Below are 18175 nucleotides of genomic sequence, written 5' to 3'. Positions count from 1 at the left end.
CAATTATGGTGTGTTTTACTATTTAGAAATATGCTTAGTGTCATCATATTCGAACATCCAGAACTTTTATTTTATTTTTACCATAAACTGAGCTGTGTGAGGGCATAGGTGGTCCAAAAAACAACAGTTCTGGCAGTAGTACTTTTTATGGTATTCACTGTGCATGATAAATCATATATCTTAATAATTTGGACATTTTGAAGTGCTGCAATACTAATTATGTTTATTTTTATTGTTTTTATATGAGTAAAGGGGAAACTGTAGTTTTTTACATTTTATAAACCTTTGTTCAGATTTTTTTTTAAAGGAGTTGGGTCATTTCAGGCATTGGTGGCATATCGCTAGGATATGCTACCAATATCTGATAGCTGCTATCTGATAACTAACTCTAAAACGGAGCCTACAAATTGAAGGAGAGCGCACTGTGTATTGGCAGCCGCACTGTATTCATGTCTATGGGGCAGCCGAAAATAGTTCCATAGAAGTGAACTGAGTGCTGGCATTTGCACTTGTGCAGTTCACTTCACATTTTCATCTGTTTTCGGCACTCGCACACAAATGAATGGAGGATGGCCGTGCATGCGCGGTCTGCTTTCGTTCACATTGTGGGCTTCATTTTGAAAATAGCTGCGGTCTTAGAGGTGGGACCCACAGCTATCAAACATTGGAGGCATATCCTAGCGGTATGCTACCAATGCCTGAGAAGACACAACCTGCAATGACTTGTACAATACACTGCAGTACTTCTTTATTGCAGTGTATTGTGATTTTCTCAGCCTCCTATTATCCTTTGGTAGGGTGTAATAGGTGTCATTGCTTGTGGGAGATGAAGGGACCCCCCTCTCACTGTCTAAGTGCTCAGATGCCAAGGTCCATGGCACCTGAAGGGTTAAACCACTGGTTATCAGAATGGGCTTCAGGGGTCATAAGAGATGTTTCTTCTGTCAATAGGTTTATCAGGTATTTGAATGTTATGGTCATCTTTGCAGAAATCCCCTTTCCCCCTTTAGTGCTGTGGAGGTCCTCCATTCAGACTTGGCGGCTGATGTTTAGGATCATCTCCACCGATGGGATGAAGCATCTTCACTCAGAGCAGGGTGTTTTAGGCCTCTTTTACACTATGGGACTTCCGCACTAAGGTCTGACCAGGCTTGCTGTTAAAAGTACAACAGGCCTTAGCTTGAACCGTGTTCTTACAGTCTCTTGTCAGGTGACCTGGGTTGTCATCCTTCTGTCTGGTAGATGTTTCTGATGTTCTGGATTCTGCAGAACTGGTGGTGCAGGTTGAATATTTAGCTTTGCTAGGGCGGTTCCTGAATGTGTCGTCCATTGTCTCTTCTGGTGTCTCTGACTTCCTTCCTAGAATAAGGGTGGACGCACATGATGTGGACTACGCATGTTTTTTTTCTGCAAATATACAGCATAATACAGTACAAGCAAAGTTATTTTTTCCAAAAACGGACCTGTTCTACAGGTCAGTATGATTCCGGCGATACCTTATATGTATAGTTTTTCTTGCATTTTGATAGTGATAAAATAATTAAAAAAAAGTGGGAAACTGTTTTATTTTTTTGTCGCCATATTTTATTATGTGTATGAAGCTGTGGGGGGGGGGGGGGGAAATTTTTTCCGTTTCGCCGTTTGCTGTATGGGGAAGATATTTTTATACTGTGGACGTTTTCGCACATGACAATACCCATTATGTGTATTTTTTATTTTTTAGTTCTTTTATTTTTATTTTGGGGAAAGGTGGGTGATTAGAATTGATGGTGATTTTTTTTTTGTATTTTTAAAAACTTTATTTTTTTACACTTTTTTTTGTAGTTCCCATAGGGAACTATAACAAGCAATCATTAGATTGCTATTCTCATAGACCCCAATGCATTAGCACAGGAGTCTATGAGAAATGTACTAGTTTCCTATGGAGCCCTGCTACAGACAGGAAGCACTATGCAGCAGCCTTCTGTCATTCTTTACGACAGGGGATGCTGCATACAAGCTCCTCCGATCGCCGCATGGGGGAGCCAGAGCATCACTGGAAGCGCACGCTTCCGGTATTTTGCACGCTCAGATGCCATGGTCAGGACAATAGCCGCAGGTGTATACTATGGCTCAGGGGCGGGCGCCATCTTTAAAGAGGACCTCGCATAACATGTCTTTTTAACAAGAAGCTGTAACGTTTCATGACTTGACTGTTTTAGGCTAATTTCACATTAGCTTTCCGTTCAGATGCGTACCATTTTGCAAACGGGCAGTATCCAGACTGAACTCTGATCCATTCATTTCAATGGGTGTATACACATGAGCATTGTTATTAACCATCTTTCGGTTCAGAAAAAAATTCCAGCATGTTCTACATTGTCCCTTTTTCATGCAGGACTGGCCCATTCAAGTCAATGGGTCAGTGAAAAAAAGCTGAGCACACATGTCATCCGGATGCAGTCCGTTTTTCACTGATGGTTGATAGCAGATACTGTTTGTTATTCTGCAGTTTTTCTTCCTGTGTGTGAAAAACAGATGTATAATGGGTGCTATCCTGTCGTAAAAAAACTGTAACACTTACTAACTGCTTGCATTCCCCTTATAATGTTCTGTCACAGTCTGACTCCATCCAGTCGATGCTGCCAATGTAGGGACACCCCCCCCCCCCCCAAACTGGTAACATCCAGCTGGACCTTTATTGCAAACTTCTGTCAATTCATTCCTAACTTTTAGATGAATGACATAACATCATAAAAATAGATGCTCCAGAATTTTTATTACATGGGGAATGCCAGTAGTTACTAAAACTGACATGTCAGGAGCGGTGAAAGGTCCTCTTTAAATGACTACTTGCAATAACAACTCTGGAGCATTAACTCTGTGTTGTGCTATTCCTCTATTTTCCTGCTGAGAATTACTAGTTGGGAGTTTGTACTTGTACAGTCTGACAGGGCAGTGTCAGAAGGTGCAGGAACATGCCTGCAACAGGTAACCACCCAGTTTGCAATTCATTCATAAACTTATAGTAGGAATAATATAACATAGTTATAGTTATATGAAAAGATACTTCATAATTGTTATTTAACATAGAATACAGTTGTTTAATAAATTGGAAATGTCAGGAGAGGTGACAATTCCTCGAAGTCAGGGCTTCCAAACCTGCAGCCCATCAGCTGTTGCAAAACTACAACTCCCAAAATGCCTGAACAGCCTACAGCTATTATGATGTGCTGGGAGTTGTAGTTGTGCAACAGCTGGAGGGCTGCAGGTTGATGACCTAGCTCTCTACATAGCAGATCTGTAGTTATTCCCTTGTATCCCAATTACCTTTGAAGTTATTCTGCACACTTTACATTGTAATTTTAATTGTGAGAAGTAAAAAATATATTTTATACTATATGTTTCTCAGTTAGAGATGAGTGAAATGATTTGTACCATTTGATGTGTCTCACCAAGCAGAGTTCTTCACCTGTGACAGGGTGTCCCCGGAGCTAAGGATGTCCCCTACGCCGCTTGATTGGCAGGACCGGACAATCTCGCTACTGCACTGCTGCCCCAGAGGAACCGTGGCGGCAAATGCCCAGTCACTGCTCCAGAAGCTGAGCCACTGCCCTTGCGCTGCTACTCAGAACAGTGGCGTAGGTGTGAGATGGTCAGGGCCGGCTGAGATGTCCTACTATGTTAATCAAGCATCAGGGGGCGCGTTATCGGCTTCACGGAGACTCTGTCACAGGTGTAGAACTCTGCCTGATGAGACAAATCAATTCGTAAGAATCTGTTCTCTCATATCTGGTCTCAGGAAACCAGCCTTCTCCTCTTTCTTCTTACAAGCTTGTCTCAGGCTGTAAGGCAACTGACAGCAGATGGAACCTTCTCCCACTGTTCAGTCTAGAATAGGAGCTATGGGCTGTATTGCATTAAAATATCAGGCAGGGGATTGCCAGTGATTGCCTGTTCGTTAGTGGAGGAGAGCACTGCTATTACATGCAGCAATCTTCTACAGAGTATGGGGAGGAGCGATCGTTAATGCCATCGCATATCCCCTTTCTGACTAGTTGTTTGCCGACAGCAAATGGTGATTAGACGCCACCATCAAAAAATTGTTTGCCACCATCAAAAAATTATTTAAAAAATCTAGATTGCCCGATGAATAAGCGTTTGCTCATTCATCGTGTAATCAGAGGCAGAATTACACTGCCAGATCATCTCTAACGAGCGCTCCTACGAATGCTTGTTACCGATTATCTGTCCGACAGTTGGCCAGTTTAATACTAGCTTAAGCTCCACCAACTTAGTGAAACCCTGACTGTCAGTTATCTGCCAGACATATGAAAGGGGGTCAGGAGGAAATGAACACCTATGTTGTCTGCAAGATATGTACAGGTAAATCCTGTTCCTATTAAAAGTGTTTTGAACAAGTGCAGAACAAAGGTCAGTGTTTATTTGGAAACCACTCACACTGGGCGTGGGATAAGGTGTGCCACCTGGCAGGTACAGTGTTTTCTTTCACAGTGGCAGCCATGGCATCTGCTGTTCTTAGAGACGAGTTAGACTGCTGCATCTGCTTAGACATTTTTAGAGACCCTGTAACGCTAAGATGTGGACATAACTTCTGTCGGGACTGTATTGATCGTGTGCTGGATACACAGGACGAGTCTGGAGTTTATACCTGTCCTGAATGCAGAGAAGAGTTTCAGGAGCGGCCTGCACTGATGAGGAACTTAGCTCTGCGTAACATTATGGAGAATTTCCTGTTTACTCAACCTAAAGAGACAGAAACCAGGATCTTCTGCACTTACTGTGTGGACACTCCTGTACCTTCTATTAAATCCTGTCTACACTGTGAGGCTTCTCTGTGTGAGAAACACCTGAGCGTTCACAGCAAATCATCAGAACACGTCTTATCTGACCCCAGCACTTCCCTGGAGAACAGGAAATGTTCTGTCCATAAGGAACTTTTAGAATATTACTGTTTTGAAGATGCTACACCTATCTGTTCCACCTGCTACTTGTTTGGTGGACACAAAAGGCACCAGGTAGATATACTAGATGAGGCATCTGAGAAGAAGAAAGAGATCCTGAGGAATGTTCTGCAGGAACTGACAACACAAAGGGAGGATACTGACCAAAGAGTCAGGAGTCTGCAGAATCACAAAAGAGATGTACAAGGTAAAGCAGCACATTTAACAGAGAGAGTCACTACCCTGTTTACCAACCTGAAAACACAACTGAACGACCTGGAGGAGAGGGTCCTGAGTGAGATCTCCAGGCAGGAAGAGCAGATGTCATTCTCAGTTTCAGATCTGATCAAGAACCTGGAGACAAAGACAGAGGAGTTGACAGAGAAGATTCGGCATCTTCAGATGGCATTTAATATACAAGACTCATTGGCTTTCTTAAGAGAACTGGACAGCAGGAAACTATGGGAAGATAAGCCAAGAGGTGATGTGATGGCTTATACGATATCTGATCTGGATGAAGGTCTAATCTCAGACACTTTACACAAAGATTTAGATGATATCATGTCTGGGGTAAAGAAAATGTTTTATGTGGAAAAGAAATCTGATGATTTAACAGATCCGACCAGGATGGCATCTGAGAAACCAGACAATGCCTCAATCTTTAGCTTTTTGCCAATCCCACGGCTTTTTAAGGTTGACACCGAGAAGTGGAGCTTATTCCAGTCCAGAGAACCACAGGGAGCATGTTCGGTTCCTGCACCGTCTGAAACTCGTGAACCATTTCTGGAATTTGAAAGTCCCTTTTCTTCATCCAGGTCAGAGAACAAAGGTTTATTTAGTAAAATCCCAGACGTAACTCTGCCAAAATGGGAAGATTGGCTGAAAAAGTAAGCATAAAGATGAGCAGACTGCCAGGTGATGACGCGTCAATTAGAAAAAATATAAATCATACTTACCAACTCTTCTAAAATGACCTGGATTTATCACATTTCATGGGTGCCGCATCTAATATATTCAACTATCTTCACACCAGGCTAGTGTCAGGTTGTTGTCTACGGGGCTGCCCAAGAGTAAAAACTGCAAAATTCAATTTTCATATATGTTGTTGCTGCTGTGGTGATAATCTATAATCACTAATTATTGTGTTCACATACCACTTGTTTAATAAGATTCCGTCCATGGCAACCGCTCCTCACAAGACTTCTTTCTGATTATCTTCTCAAGATGGCTGCTGATGCCCTTACCCTAGGGCTAAGACCTCCCTCCCTAACTACCCAGAATTCATTCGGCTCATCTTAGGAACACGCAGCCTCACCCTAACCAATCGGCTTTCTCTAGACTTAAACACACCCTCTTCCTCCTGAGTAGTTGATCGCAAATTTTTATCGCGAATATCGGCACTATCCCGGTCCGAAGGGAGCGCGCACGCAGCATTCAGGACTGCCCACTACTACGTCCTCTGTCTTCTTTATATAGACGATAGGAGACGGAGGACACCTAGCAACGCTGTTTTCGCCGCACCACTGATATGCCTGGGAGAGGAAAGAACATGCTGCAATTAGTAGGTAATTCAATACCTATACAAAAGTATTAACTAGGGAACTAAGGTAAACTTAGTCAGACCAATCCAATTACATAAAAAAAATATATATGACAGTTACCCTTTAAGTAATGTGGAAAGGTGAGAATCTACAGATTCTGGTGTAAGGTCTATTAGTATAGGAAGTCTTGTCTGGGGTTTGTATATGTTAAGGGAGTCTGGTCTGGTGTGTGTATTTACTGACATGATGTGGTCTAGGGTCTGTAGTAGTCATGGTGGTATAGTATGGGATGTTTATTTTTAAAGCTGGTCTTAAAGGGAACCTGTCATGTGGATATTTGATTATAATCTAACTAATTATATACAATCATTAACTACTAAAAAGTGCCTTAGATGTATTCACTTACTGGTGTGACAGATGGTTACCTCATAATATACACACAAGGATGGTGCATGCTAATGAGCTGATTTGAGTCCAGCGTGATGTCATTGAGTCCAGTGTATATTTATTTCAGAGCTATAGCCACTCCCCTGCCCACCTGCTGCTGATTCATATGGAAAATAACTGTCACTCAGCAGCAGGTGGGCGAGGAGAGTCAGGAGCTCATGAATATTCAGGACTCATCATTATCAGCTGGAGCTTTTCAATACAAGATGTTGGCAGATTGACTGGGTCAATTAAAGAAAGTGACCCAGCCTTTTGAAGAGAATCAGTCACTTATTTATGTTGCCCTTAGTGAGGACACCATAAAACTGGTGATAGGTTCCCTTTAAATCTGTATTTTCTCAAGGGCTATGGTCTGGGGGTCTGCATTTGTTTAGGCGGGCTGGTCTGTATTCATTTTGGGTGTGTGATAAAGGTGTGCTTTAGTTTGATGAGGCATGTCCTATATGAATGGATGTGTTAAAAATGACATTGAATCTAGGAATTTCACTGATGTCACTTCTCAAAAATTGGCAAGTGTGTCAGATCAAAAAGCGAACAGTATGATGTGCTATAGAGGCTTGTACTACAGCTTCCTGAAATTCAGTTAGGGAAAAACATCCTGTGCATCACTTTTGCACATTTGGCAACCTTTTTTTAGACAGAAAAAAGTATTTCATGCAGGACTTTTTTTCCGTCTAAAAAACAGATCTCCGACGGAAAAAAATGTCAAATATGCAACAGGATCCGGTTTTTTTAAAGGATACATTTTTCTACGGGATCCATTAATTTTTTTACAGGATCCTGTTTCTTTTTTTTTGTTGTTTTTGTCTGTTCTTCTGATGGATCAGAAGAATGAAAAATGAAACAGAGATGTGAACTCTCCCGTAGCTATATTTAAAGTAACAAGGTGACCATACACTAGGCCTCATATCAAAACTGGCCTCTTTAACCAGAGCAACCAATCAGAGCTTTGCTTTCGCTTCCTAAACTGTTCATGAACAATGAAAGCTGCACTGTGATTGTCTGCTATGAGAAACCAGGGTAAACACAATAGCAGCTCACCTGAGACACTCCTATGAGTATAGTGCACTCCTCAGGAGATGATCCGACCACATAAAATGCTGGTTTCGGCCGAACAAAAAACGTTGCATGCAACGATTTTTTGTCCAGCCCACAGCTGCCATTTTCCCCGGATCAGGCAGCCAGACTTCCAATGGGTCCGTTGAAAACTCGGAAAATGCACCGTTGTTCATCAGCGGCCGGGATCCGTGTTTCCTGTCCGTCAAAAAAATTAGACCTGTCCTATTTTTTTGACTGGACAACGGTTCACGGACCCATTCAAGTCAATGGGTCCGTGAAAGAACACGGATGCACACAAGATTGGCATCCGCGTCCGTGATCCGTGGCCGTACGGTTACTTTCATATAGACGGATCCGAAGATCCGTCTGCATAAAAGCTTTTTCAGAGCTGAGTTTTCACTTCGTGAAAACTCAGATCCGACAGTATATTCTAACACATAGGCGTTCCCATAGTGATGGGGATGCTTCTAGTTAGAATACACTACGAACTGTGTACATGACTGCCCCCTGCTGCCTGGCAGCACCCGATCTCTTACATGGGGCTGTGATCCGCACAATTAACCCCTCAGGTGCCGCACCTGAGGGGTTAATTGTGCATATCATAGCCCCCTATAAGAGATCAGGGGCTTCCAGGCAGCAGGGGGCAGACCCCTCTCCCTCCCCAGTTTTAATTTCATTGGTGGCCGGTGCGGCCCCCTCTCCCTCCCTCTATCGTATTAGTTTCATTGGTGGCCAGTGTGCGATTAAACTGGGACTCCGATCGGAACTCTCCGCTGCCACCAATGATGGGGGGGGAAGAGAGGGGAGGTCGCACACTGTGCCACCAATAAAACTAATACAATAGAGGGAGGGAGGGGGGGCCGCACACTGGCCACCAATGAAACTAATACAATAGAGGGAGGGGGGGGGGGGCGCACACTGGCTACCAATGAAACTAATACAATAGAGGGAGGGGGGCCGCACACTGTGCCACCAATGAAACTAATACAATAGAGGGAGGGAGGGGGGCCGCACACTGGCCACCAATGAAACTAATACAGTAGAGGGGGGGGGCCGCACACTGGCCACCAATGAAACTAATACAATAGAGGGAGGGAGGGGGGGCCGAGGGGGTCTGCCCCCTGCTGCCTGGCAGCCCCTGATCTCTTACAGAGGACTATGATACGCACAATAAACCCCACTCAGGTGCGGCACCTGAGGGGTTAATTATGCTGATCACAGCCCCCTGTAAGAGATCGGGTGCTGCCAGGCAGCAGGGGGCAGTCATGTACACAGTTCTTAGTATATTCTAACTTGAAGCGTCCCCATCACCATGGTAACGCCTCTGTGTTAGAATATACTGTCGGATCTGAGTTTCACAATCTAACTCATATCCGACAGTATATTCTAACATAGAGGCGTTCCCATGGTGATGGGGACGCTTCAAGTTAAAATATACCATCGGATTGGAGAAAACTCTGATCCGATGGTATAATAGGGACTCCTGACTTTACATTGAAAGTCAATGAGGGGCGGATCCGTTTGCAACTGCACCATATTGTGTCAACGTCAAACGGATCCGTCCCCATTGACTTGCATTGTAAGTCAGGACGGATCCGTTTGGGTCCGCACGGCCAGGCGGACACCAAAACGATTTTTTCTTAATGTCCGTGGATCCTCCAAAAATCAAGGAAGGCCCACGGAAGAAAAAACGGACACGGATCACGGACCTATGGACCCCGTTTTTGCAGGACCTTAAAAAAAAAATTGTTGTGTGAACGAGGCCTTAGTGTAATGTATGATGTGCCTATTGATTCACTAATGGCGGGGCTCTCTCTGGTAACAGTGATAGCCTCGCTACCAGTGGCATAGGGATCGCCATAGCAACCATAGCAGTGGCTATGGGGCCCTACGCCACTGGGGGCCCGTCCGGACAGCATAATTTTATATTTTTTTTAATTAATACACTCACACAGGCAGCCAGGCCTGACCGCCCGCCCAGTGTAGTGGGCAGGGCGCGGGTGGTCCGCGGCTCAGGCCTGGCTGGGGGGAAGGCGGAAGCCAAGTAAGGAGGAGTAACCGTAGTAGAACTAGTCTGCCGGCTGCCGCACAACTTAAACATGAGGTAGGCGGTGGACCGCAGTGCAGGAAAGGAATGAATTTCCTCCGACTCCGCCTCCAACTAACTAGAGGCACTGGGACAGGACTCAGGAGCCGAACTCAGGCGGTTGAGGGGGCGGGGCCAGGCCGGAGGAAGGAGGTTGGGGGGGGGGGGGGGGGGTGTACCTGTTGTAGAGGTAGTGGGACTCGGAGTGGTCCCGCCGGCCGCACTGGCGCCATTCAGATTCGGCGCCATCTAAATCTGATTCTGACAGCCCAAAACCAGTCTGAGGGCCAGAGAGGAACCTCACAGTCACTCCTCCAGTCCTCAGTGGAGTCAGTGCCTGGTCTCCCCACTCCAGTCTCCAGTCCAGTGACAGTCCTGCCACTCCAGTCTGTGCGACTACAGTGACTCTAAAAGTAAGTGATGTGAATATGTGATTCATTTGAATTTAAAGGGAACCTGTCACCAGGATTTTGCGCATAGAGCTGCGGACATGGGCTGCTAGATAGCCGCTAGCACATCCGCAATAGCAATACCCAGTCCCCATAGCTCTGTGTGCTTTTATTGTGTAAAAAAAAAACTGTTTTGATCGATATGCAAATGAACCTCATATGTGTCCTGTGTCCGGAGATGAGTCCACCGGAAAGGAGCCCAGCACCGCCCCGCGTCCTCCGAATCTCCTCCTTGCTGGCTGACATCACAGAGCTAGAGCGCCGAAATCTCGCGATGCGCGAGCTAGCGCATGCGTAGTTCGCCCCCTGTGCTGATGCCAGCACAGGGAATGAACATGATGCCGACACTGCGCATGCGCTAGCTCGCGCATCGCGAGATTTCGGCGCTCCAGCTCTGACGTCAGCCAGCAAGGAGGAGATTCGGAGGACGCGGGGCGGTGCTGGGCTCCTTTCCGCTGGACTCATCTCCGGACACAGGACACATATCAGGTTCATTTGCATATTGATCAAAACTGTTTTTTAACACATTAAAAGCACACAGAGCTATGGGAACTGGGTATTGCGGATGTGCTAGCGGCCATCTAGCAACCCATGTCCTCAGCTCTATGCGCAAAATCCTGGTTATAGGTTCCCTTTAAGGAAGTGAGATTATTGAGAATTTATGATTTCTGAGATAATCTAAATTAAGTTAAAAAGAGCTGCCTGCAGACTCAGAGTGGGGCCCAAGAGAAGCAAGGGGCGCCCTCCTTATCATTGCAGGTCTGCAGGTAGCTCTTTTTAACTTCAGAATTCAGATCATAGACTTTCACTAATTACTAATTACAGCACACGCCCTGCGCCCTGGCCTGTAGTGTCCACCATCAGACAGGGGAGGGAAAAAACCCCAGAACTAGAGTGTGCCCCCCAACACATTGGGGGCACACTCTAGTTCTGGGGTTTCTTCCGTCCCCTGTCTGATGGTGGACACTACAGGCCAGGGCGCAGGGCGTGTGCTGTAATTAGTGAGAGTCTGATCATCTGAAGTTAAAAAGAGATGCCAGCAGTGATAAGGAGGGCTCCCCTTCCTTCTTTTGGGGGGCACACTATTATATGACAGACATAAAGGTACTTTTACACTTGCGGCAGGACGGATCCGGCAGGCTGTTCAGCCTGTCGGATCCGCCCTGCCGCTATTTCGCTGGACCGCTGCTCCGTCCCCATTGACTATAATGTCTAATATCCTCCAGCCCCCCACCACACACACACTTTATCTTTAAATACAATTACTAATTATTATTTTTTTCCAATTCTTCATGTTTCAGATTGGCCACTTTATCAGTTACTGAATGGTTTTCAATTTGGAATTAAAAGGTTCATATACTTATTTGTTTTTCCTCTGACTTTTCTATGCTCATGGCGGTGGGAGATCTAGGATGGGTGTTTGCGTGGGAGCTCTGGAAGGGGTGGTGGGAGGCCCGATATGTGGGGGAGGGGGGGCCCATAATTTTTTTTTGCTATGGGGCCCATGCATTTCTAGCTACGCCCCTGCTCGCTACCTTCTCAGTCAGACCATTTGCCATGCTAAAATTCCAAGTCAAAGAGCCAGGACAAGAAGTAGAACACACGTGACATAAAAAAACACATTCAAAAGTTTATTTTTATAAAAAAAATAAGAAATGACATAGAATATTCATATAGAAGTTGCTAATATGTGCTAAAAATTATTTTTATGGAAGTGTCCCATTGACGATCCCTCTATCACAAGGATTTGGCTTAAAAAACGTTATTAAAAACTTGTTCAAAACCTAAACATGTATGGGCAGCCTTATGGCTCATGTCCGTTCCGTTGTTTTTTTTTGAACTATTCACTTCAGTGGGGACGCAAAAAAAACTAAATGACTCAGTGTGCATTTTGTTTCTGTATGTTCCGTAAAACATGTCCTATTATTGTCCGCACTACGGATGGACTACGGACTGTTCTATTAGGGGCCAGCTGTTCCGTTCTGCAAAATACGGAATGCACCTTACCGGTATCCGTATTTTGCGGATCCGTAATTTACGGACCGCAAAAAAACATGCAATAGTAATGGGCTCATGCACACAACCATATGTATTTGGCGCAAAAAACAGATCCGCAAAAGATACGGATGACGTCCGTCTGCATTCCACATTTTGCAGAATGGAACAGCATGGCCATAATAGAACAGTCCTATCCTTGTCCGTTATGCATTATTTTTTTGCAGTGTGGACATACGAAAACGGAATGCACATGGAATAACTTCCAATTTTTTTTTTGCAGACACATAGAAATGAATGGTTCCGCATGCAGTCCGCAAAAAAAATGGAACGGACAAAGAAAGAAAATACATTCATGTGCATGAGCCCTTAAGGAGGTTTTCCAAGACCTTTATACTGATGACCTGTCCCAGCGATAAGCAACCCCCAGCTGTTTAGAAACTACCACTCCCAGCATACTTTATTCACTTCTATGGGAGTTAGAAGAACAGCTGAGCATATTTGCACACTGGGAGTTTCACACCAGCTGGAGTGCCAAAGGTTGCTGAATCCTGGCCTATCCTCTAGATCAGGGATCAGAAACCTCTGGCACTCCAACATCTTTTCACTTCTGTGGTCGTTACAAAAACAGTTGATTAAGTGTGCATGCTGGGAGTTGTAGTTTCCCAGCAGCTGGAATGCCGAAGGTTGTCGATCCTTGCTCTAGATAGGTCATCAGTATCTGATCGGCGGTGCTCTGACACCTAGCAACCCCGCCAATCAGCTGTTTGAGAAGGCACTGATGCTTGAAGTAGTACCACGGCATTCTGTCATCTTTCCCTTGGCTATGTGACGTCGCATTCATCATTCACATGGCCTAGGCACAGCTCAGAGCTGCAGTACCAAGCACAACCTCTGTACAATGGACTGTGCTGTGCTATATGAGCAGAGAGAAGGCCATGATCCTACTTCGAGCGCCGATCCCTGCTCAAACAGCTGATCGGCGGGGGTCCCAGGTGTTGGACCCCTGCTGATCAGATACTGATGACCTATGCAGAGGATAGGTCATCAGTATAAGGCCTTATGCACACGACTGTATGTATTTTGCGAGGCTGCAAAAAAACGGAGCCGCAAAAAATACAGATGACGTCCGTGTGCATTCCGTATTTTGCTGAACGGAACAGCTGGCCCCTAATAGAACAGTACTGTCCTTGTCCGTAATGCGGACAATAATGGGACATGTTCTATTATTTGGCGGAACGGAAATACAGACATACAGAAACGGAATGCACACGGAGTTACTTCCGTTTTTTTTGCAGACCCATTGAAATGAATGGCTCCGTATATGGTCCGTAAAAATAATGGAACAGACACGGAAATATTATACGTTCCTGTGCATGGGGCCTAAAAGTCTTGGAAAACCCATTTTAAATGATGTTTATTTTGCGTCTGATGAGATTAATGTTACCACAAAGTGTGTGGGAATATTGGTGTGAACTGGTCTATCCATCTCTCTCCAGGTTATAGGAATTTACCAGTTTTATGGAAATAAACCGCACTCGTATAATGAAACATTCTGCAACTTTTTAATAAACCTGCATGTTTCAATTTTTCTGTATCTTTGCCATCAGTAAATTGTATCTCAGGTCTTTGAAATCGACGCAGCAGCTGTAAGCCTGGGTTCACACCACATTTCTATAAGCTGCTCAGCAGACCGGGTGATTTTCCATTTTCATCTTTTTAACTCCAGCTTACCCAAAGCCATAACGGTTTTTTTATTTTTCCATTCACATAGCCACATGAGGGCTTGTTTTTTTTTTGCGGGACAAGTTGTATTTTCTAATGGCACCATTTCCGGTTGCATATAAGGTAGCGGGAAAAAATTCCAAATGGGGTGCAATTATAAAAAAACACAACTGCATAGTTTTCTGGGTTTTGTTTTTACAGCATTTCCTATGCAGTAAAACGGACCTGTTATTTTCATTTTACGGTTCAGTACAATTACAAACGATACCACATATGTATAGTTTTATTTTAATAATAAAAAAAAAAACTTTGGAATTTTTTTTTTTCTTTGCATCACCATGTTCTTACGTCCACAGCTTTTTAATTTTTCTTGTGAAAGTGGACTTTATCCATGTGCAAATAAACAGTTAAGTGCACCCAGAGAAGGCCCAACTCTGTGCACCTTTGCTTCCCGCTTTCTCGGCCAGACCCTCAGTGAACCTCCTACTAACAGACTCTGCTTTAGGCCTCATGCACACGACAGTATTTTTTTCCGGTCCGCAAAAAGGGGTTCCGTTGTTCCGTGATCCGTGTCCGTTTTTGTTTCCGTGTGTCTTCCTTTATTTTTGGAGGATCACCAGACATGAAGAAAAGTAAAAAAAAAGTCTAAGTCAAGTTTGCCTTGCAAATGATAGGAAAAAAACGGATCACGGACACGGATGACAATCTTGTGTGCCTCCGTGTTTTTTCACGGACCCATTGACTTGAATGGGTCCGCGAACCGCTGTCTGTGAAAAAAAATAGGACAGGTCCTATTTTTTTGACGGACTGAAAACACGGATCACAGACGCGGATGCATTAGCCGAGTTTTCAACGGACCCATTGAAAGTCAATGGGTCCGCAGAAAATCACGGTAACGGAACAACGGACACGGAACACAATAACGGTCGTGTGCATGAGGCCTTAGGCTACATGTACACAAACGTTTGTGGGGGAGGGATGCTTACTGTGAGGGGTCACTTTTTTTTGAGTGGATATAAAGGAGGCATACTCACTGTGTGTTACACAAAAATGGCACTATCAAGGTTTGCGGGGCACAAAGGGGCATTATTGCTGAGTGGGGGCACAAGGGAGACCAAGCGAGATTAGTCATGTATGGAGAGAAATTGGGCAGGGCTAGAGGTGTTGGTTAACAAAAGGTTTGCTGCAATGTGGTGTGTGGCACCCCTCAAACCGTGTCCCTCTTAGCTTTCTTAGAAAGTTGGGAGATGTGACGGCTACTTTCACACTCCCGTTTTGTGCGGATCCGTCATGGACGGATCTGTTTACATAGTACAACCGTCTGCATCCGTTCAGAACGGATCCGTTTGTATTATCTTTAACATAGCCAAGACGGATCCGTCTTGAACACCATTGAAATTCAATGGAGGACGGATCCGTTTTCTATTGTGTCAGTGAAAACGGATCCGTCCCCATTGACTTGCATTGTGTGCCAGGACGGATCCGTTTGGCTCAGTTTCATCAAACGGAATGGAGACTGAACTGATGCATTCTGAGCGGATCCTTTTCCATTTAGAATGCAAACTGATTGGTTTTGGACCGCTTGAGAGAACGGATCCCACAAACGGAAAGCCAAAACGCCAGTGTGAAATGATAGCAGTGTGATGTGAACCCAGCCTTACAGCAACATTTTAATGCTTCTTTCTCTGACATAGTAATGAGGAATCCCAAAAGGGACAGTCCAGGGTTGCTAGAGGCCCTTTGTCAAAACTTAAGCCTCATGCAGAAGTCTGTGGAACACGGTCCGTGAGATACCGGACTGGCATTGCAGGAGCGCACACCATCATAGCAACCAATGACGCCCAGTGCTCCTGCAATGCCAGTCCGGTATCTCACAGACCGTGTTCCACGGACGTCTGCATGGGGCTTTATGGTGGAGATTTCCTCCCCACAAAGAACACTTATCCAGTTCCACCTGGCTCCCCAACAGTCCCATAGAAGTGAATGAAGTGGATGGATGGACTTCCACACTACGGGGGCGCCAATTATTTGGGATCTCCATTCTATTCTCGTGGACCCCCATTGATCAAACATTTTTCCCCTATCCACTCAGCGCACCATCAGTCCCAGAAGTGGTAGGTGTACAGACAAGCGCACTACTGCTCTATTCACACAGGGGCTCAGGGCCCTACATTTTTATGATCACTGGGGGTCCCAGCTGTTTTACCCTTCGCAGTCAAAGACTTTATCCCCTATCCTGTGGATTTTCAAAAAAATAAATAATCTGGCCTGCCAAAAGCTGATTTGTGCAAGCCCAGCAATCAGGAAAGCCACATCTGACCAGACATTTCCCTCAATGCTTTGTTTGAACATTGCACAGGCAGCGGCAGAGGTGTGTGTGTGACGCTTATCTTATATCCCTAAAGCAATAAACATGAATGCTCTCCCAAATAGAAAGACTCAACTGAATAAATAATTTATTGTAAATGCAGGGTAATACAGATGTTTATTCAATTACTATTGTTAATTCAGAATATAAGTGCAAATGTTATTTCATATAATACTTTCCACGCTGTATATCAAACACTTCTTCCTCCAAAATCCAAAAATTCCATACACACAAACACAATGTAGGAAAATCTGCCTCTTGAAACCTGAATTTAAAAAAAATTAAAATTGTACAAAATGTTGCAAAACATTTAAAGGGGTTATCCAAAGTACGATAAGGTAGATAAGGTATGATGCTATGCAGGGTGGTCATGTGATAGTCACGTGACTGCAGTTTCCAATAGCGCTAGTGCTGCATGTGCATAGAGGTTACAGTACATACAGTCACAAATTTGCATTGGGGCAAAATTCTAATTATATCCTTTGGGTAAATTGCTCAGTTTTACTATATGAAAAAGGCTGACCTTAGCTTGATATATCTGACCATAATTTTTCTATATGCAGTTAGGGGTTTTCTTAGCAATTTCTGTTACAGGGCAGAGCTTATAAATATCCTACAATTTAGGATTAAAATTTTGGCAAGTATAAGGAGAGGTTTTGACGTAAAGTGCAATGCAATGTCATGTAGTAATCATACAGCAAGAGTGGGTATACCCAGACAGCAGACAACTCATATTCTTCCATGTCCAAGAACCTTTGCTCTCATCTTGTACATTATCCGTTATCTGTGTAGAATGAAGTTGTCTCATGTGCACCTCAGAATGTCCTGTGAGCACTCCAGCTTTTGTTGCTACATGTGTTGAGAAGGTGGTCAGTCTTAAAACCAGTCAAGTGGTTACAAGGCAACTGCAAGAGGAGAAATACATTCATAGACTGTGCTAAGTTCTACTACAGTGCAGTTCAGCTTTAAGCCATTAAGAAGAAGAGGTCCTAAGCAGCATGGCCCCCGGTTTTAGATGTTGACAACACACTGTTGAGTCTTATGTAAATTCTTATGAGACAAATCTGAAGAAATAAACCACCAACAGCCAGCTGTAAAGCCAAGAAACCAAGAGTCACACGGGAAAGGTCAAACTGGTCCAGGGTAAGGAAGAGGTGACTGATTGTTCCCAAGAAAAGTCCTACTAGACTTAAAATGTTTAAGCCTAGTTGAAAGTTCCATAAGGTGTCATCTTTGAGCCACTGAGCTAATGCCAAGTTTACAAGGCCCATGACTACGATGACCAGTGAAGAGTATGTCAAAATGAGGGACAAGGTAAGACCATGGGAGGTGATTTTGGAGTTCAGGTCGCTGAAATGGGTGATACAGTGACAGTCATCATCATTTGTTGTGTTGTGGAAGCAGTAATTGTAAAAGCCAATTTTCTTGCAGCCATCTACAAGAACATTCCCACCTCCGATGATCAAGGCATAAACAAGGAGAAGCCAAACCAGGCTCTGTAACAAGACAATCGTGTATCCCAGACCTTGAAGGCTTAGACACGTCTTCTGCCACCGAAGCAT

General features: G+C 44.4%; 2 protein-coding genes across 2 annotated transcripts; one reads left to right on the top strand and one right to left on the bottom strand.

The window, feature by feature from the left end:
• Positions 1-1859: 1859 nt before the first annotated feature.
• On the top strand, positions 1860-6872 carry LOC122926512 (E3 ubiquitin/ISG15 ligase TRIM25-like). The gene has a single exon (XM_044277898.1). The coding sequence runs from the start codon at positions 4503-4505 to the stop codon at positions 5832-5834; it is 1332 nt and encodes a 443-aa protein (XP_044133833.1). The 5' UTR covers positions 1860-4502; the 3' UTR covers positions 5835-6872.
• A 10730-nt stretch (positions 6873-17602) lies between these two features.
• TMEM140 (transmembrane protein 140) lies at positions 17603-18175 on the bottom strand. Its single transcript, XM_044277469.1, has one exon. The coding sequence runs from the start codon at positions 18173-18175 to the stop codon at positions 17603-17605; it is 573 nt and encodes a 190-aa protein (XP_044133404.1).

This window comes from Bufo gargarizans, chromosome 2, assembly GCF_014858855.1.
Source record: "Bufo gargarizans isolate SCDJY-AF-19 chromosome 2, ASM1485885v1, whole genome shotgun sequence".
Lineage (NCBI taxonomy): Eukaryota > Metazoa > Chordata > Amphibia > Anura > Bufonidae > Bufo > Bufo gargarizans.
This window is presented reverse-complemented; position numbering and strand designations above follow the sequence as displayed.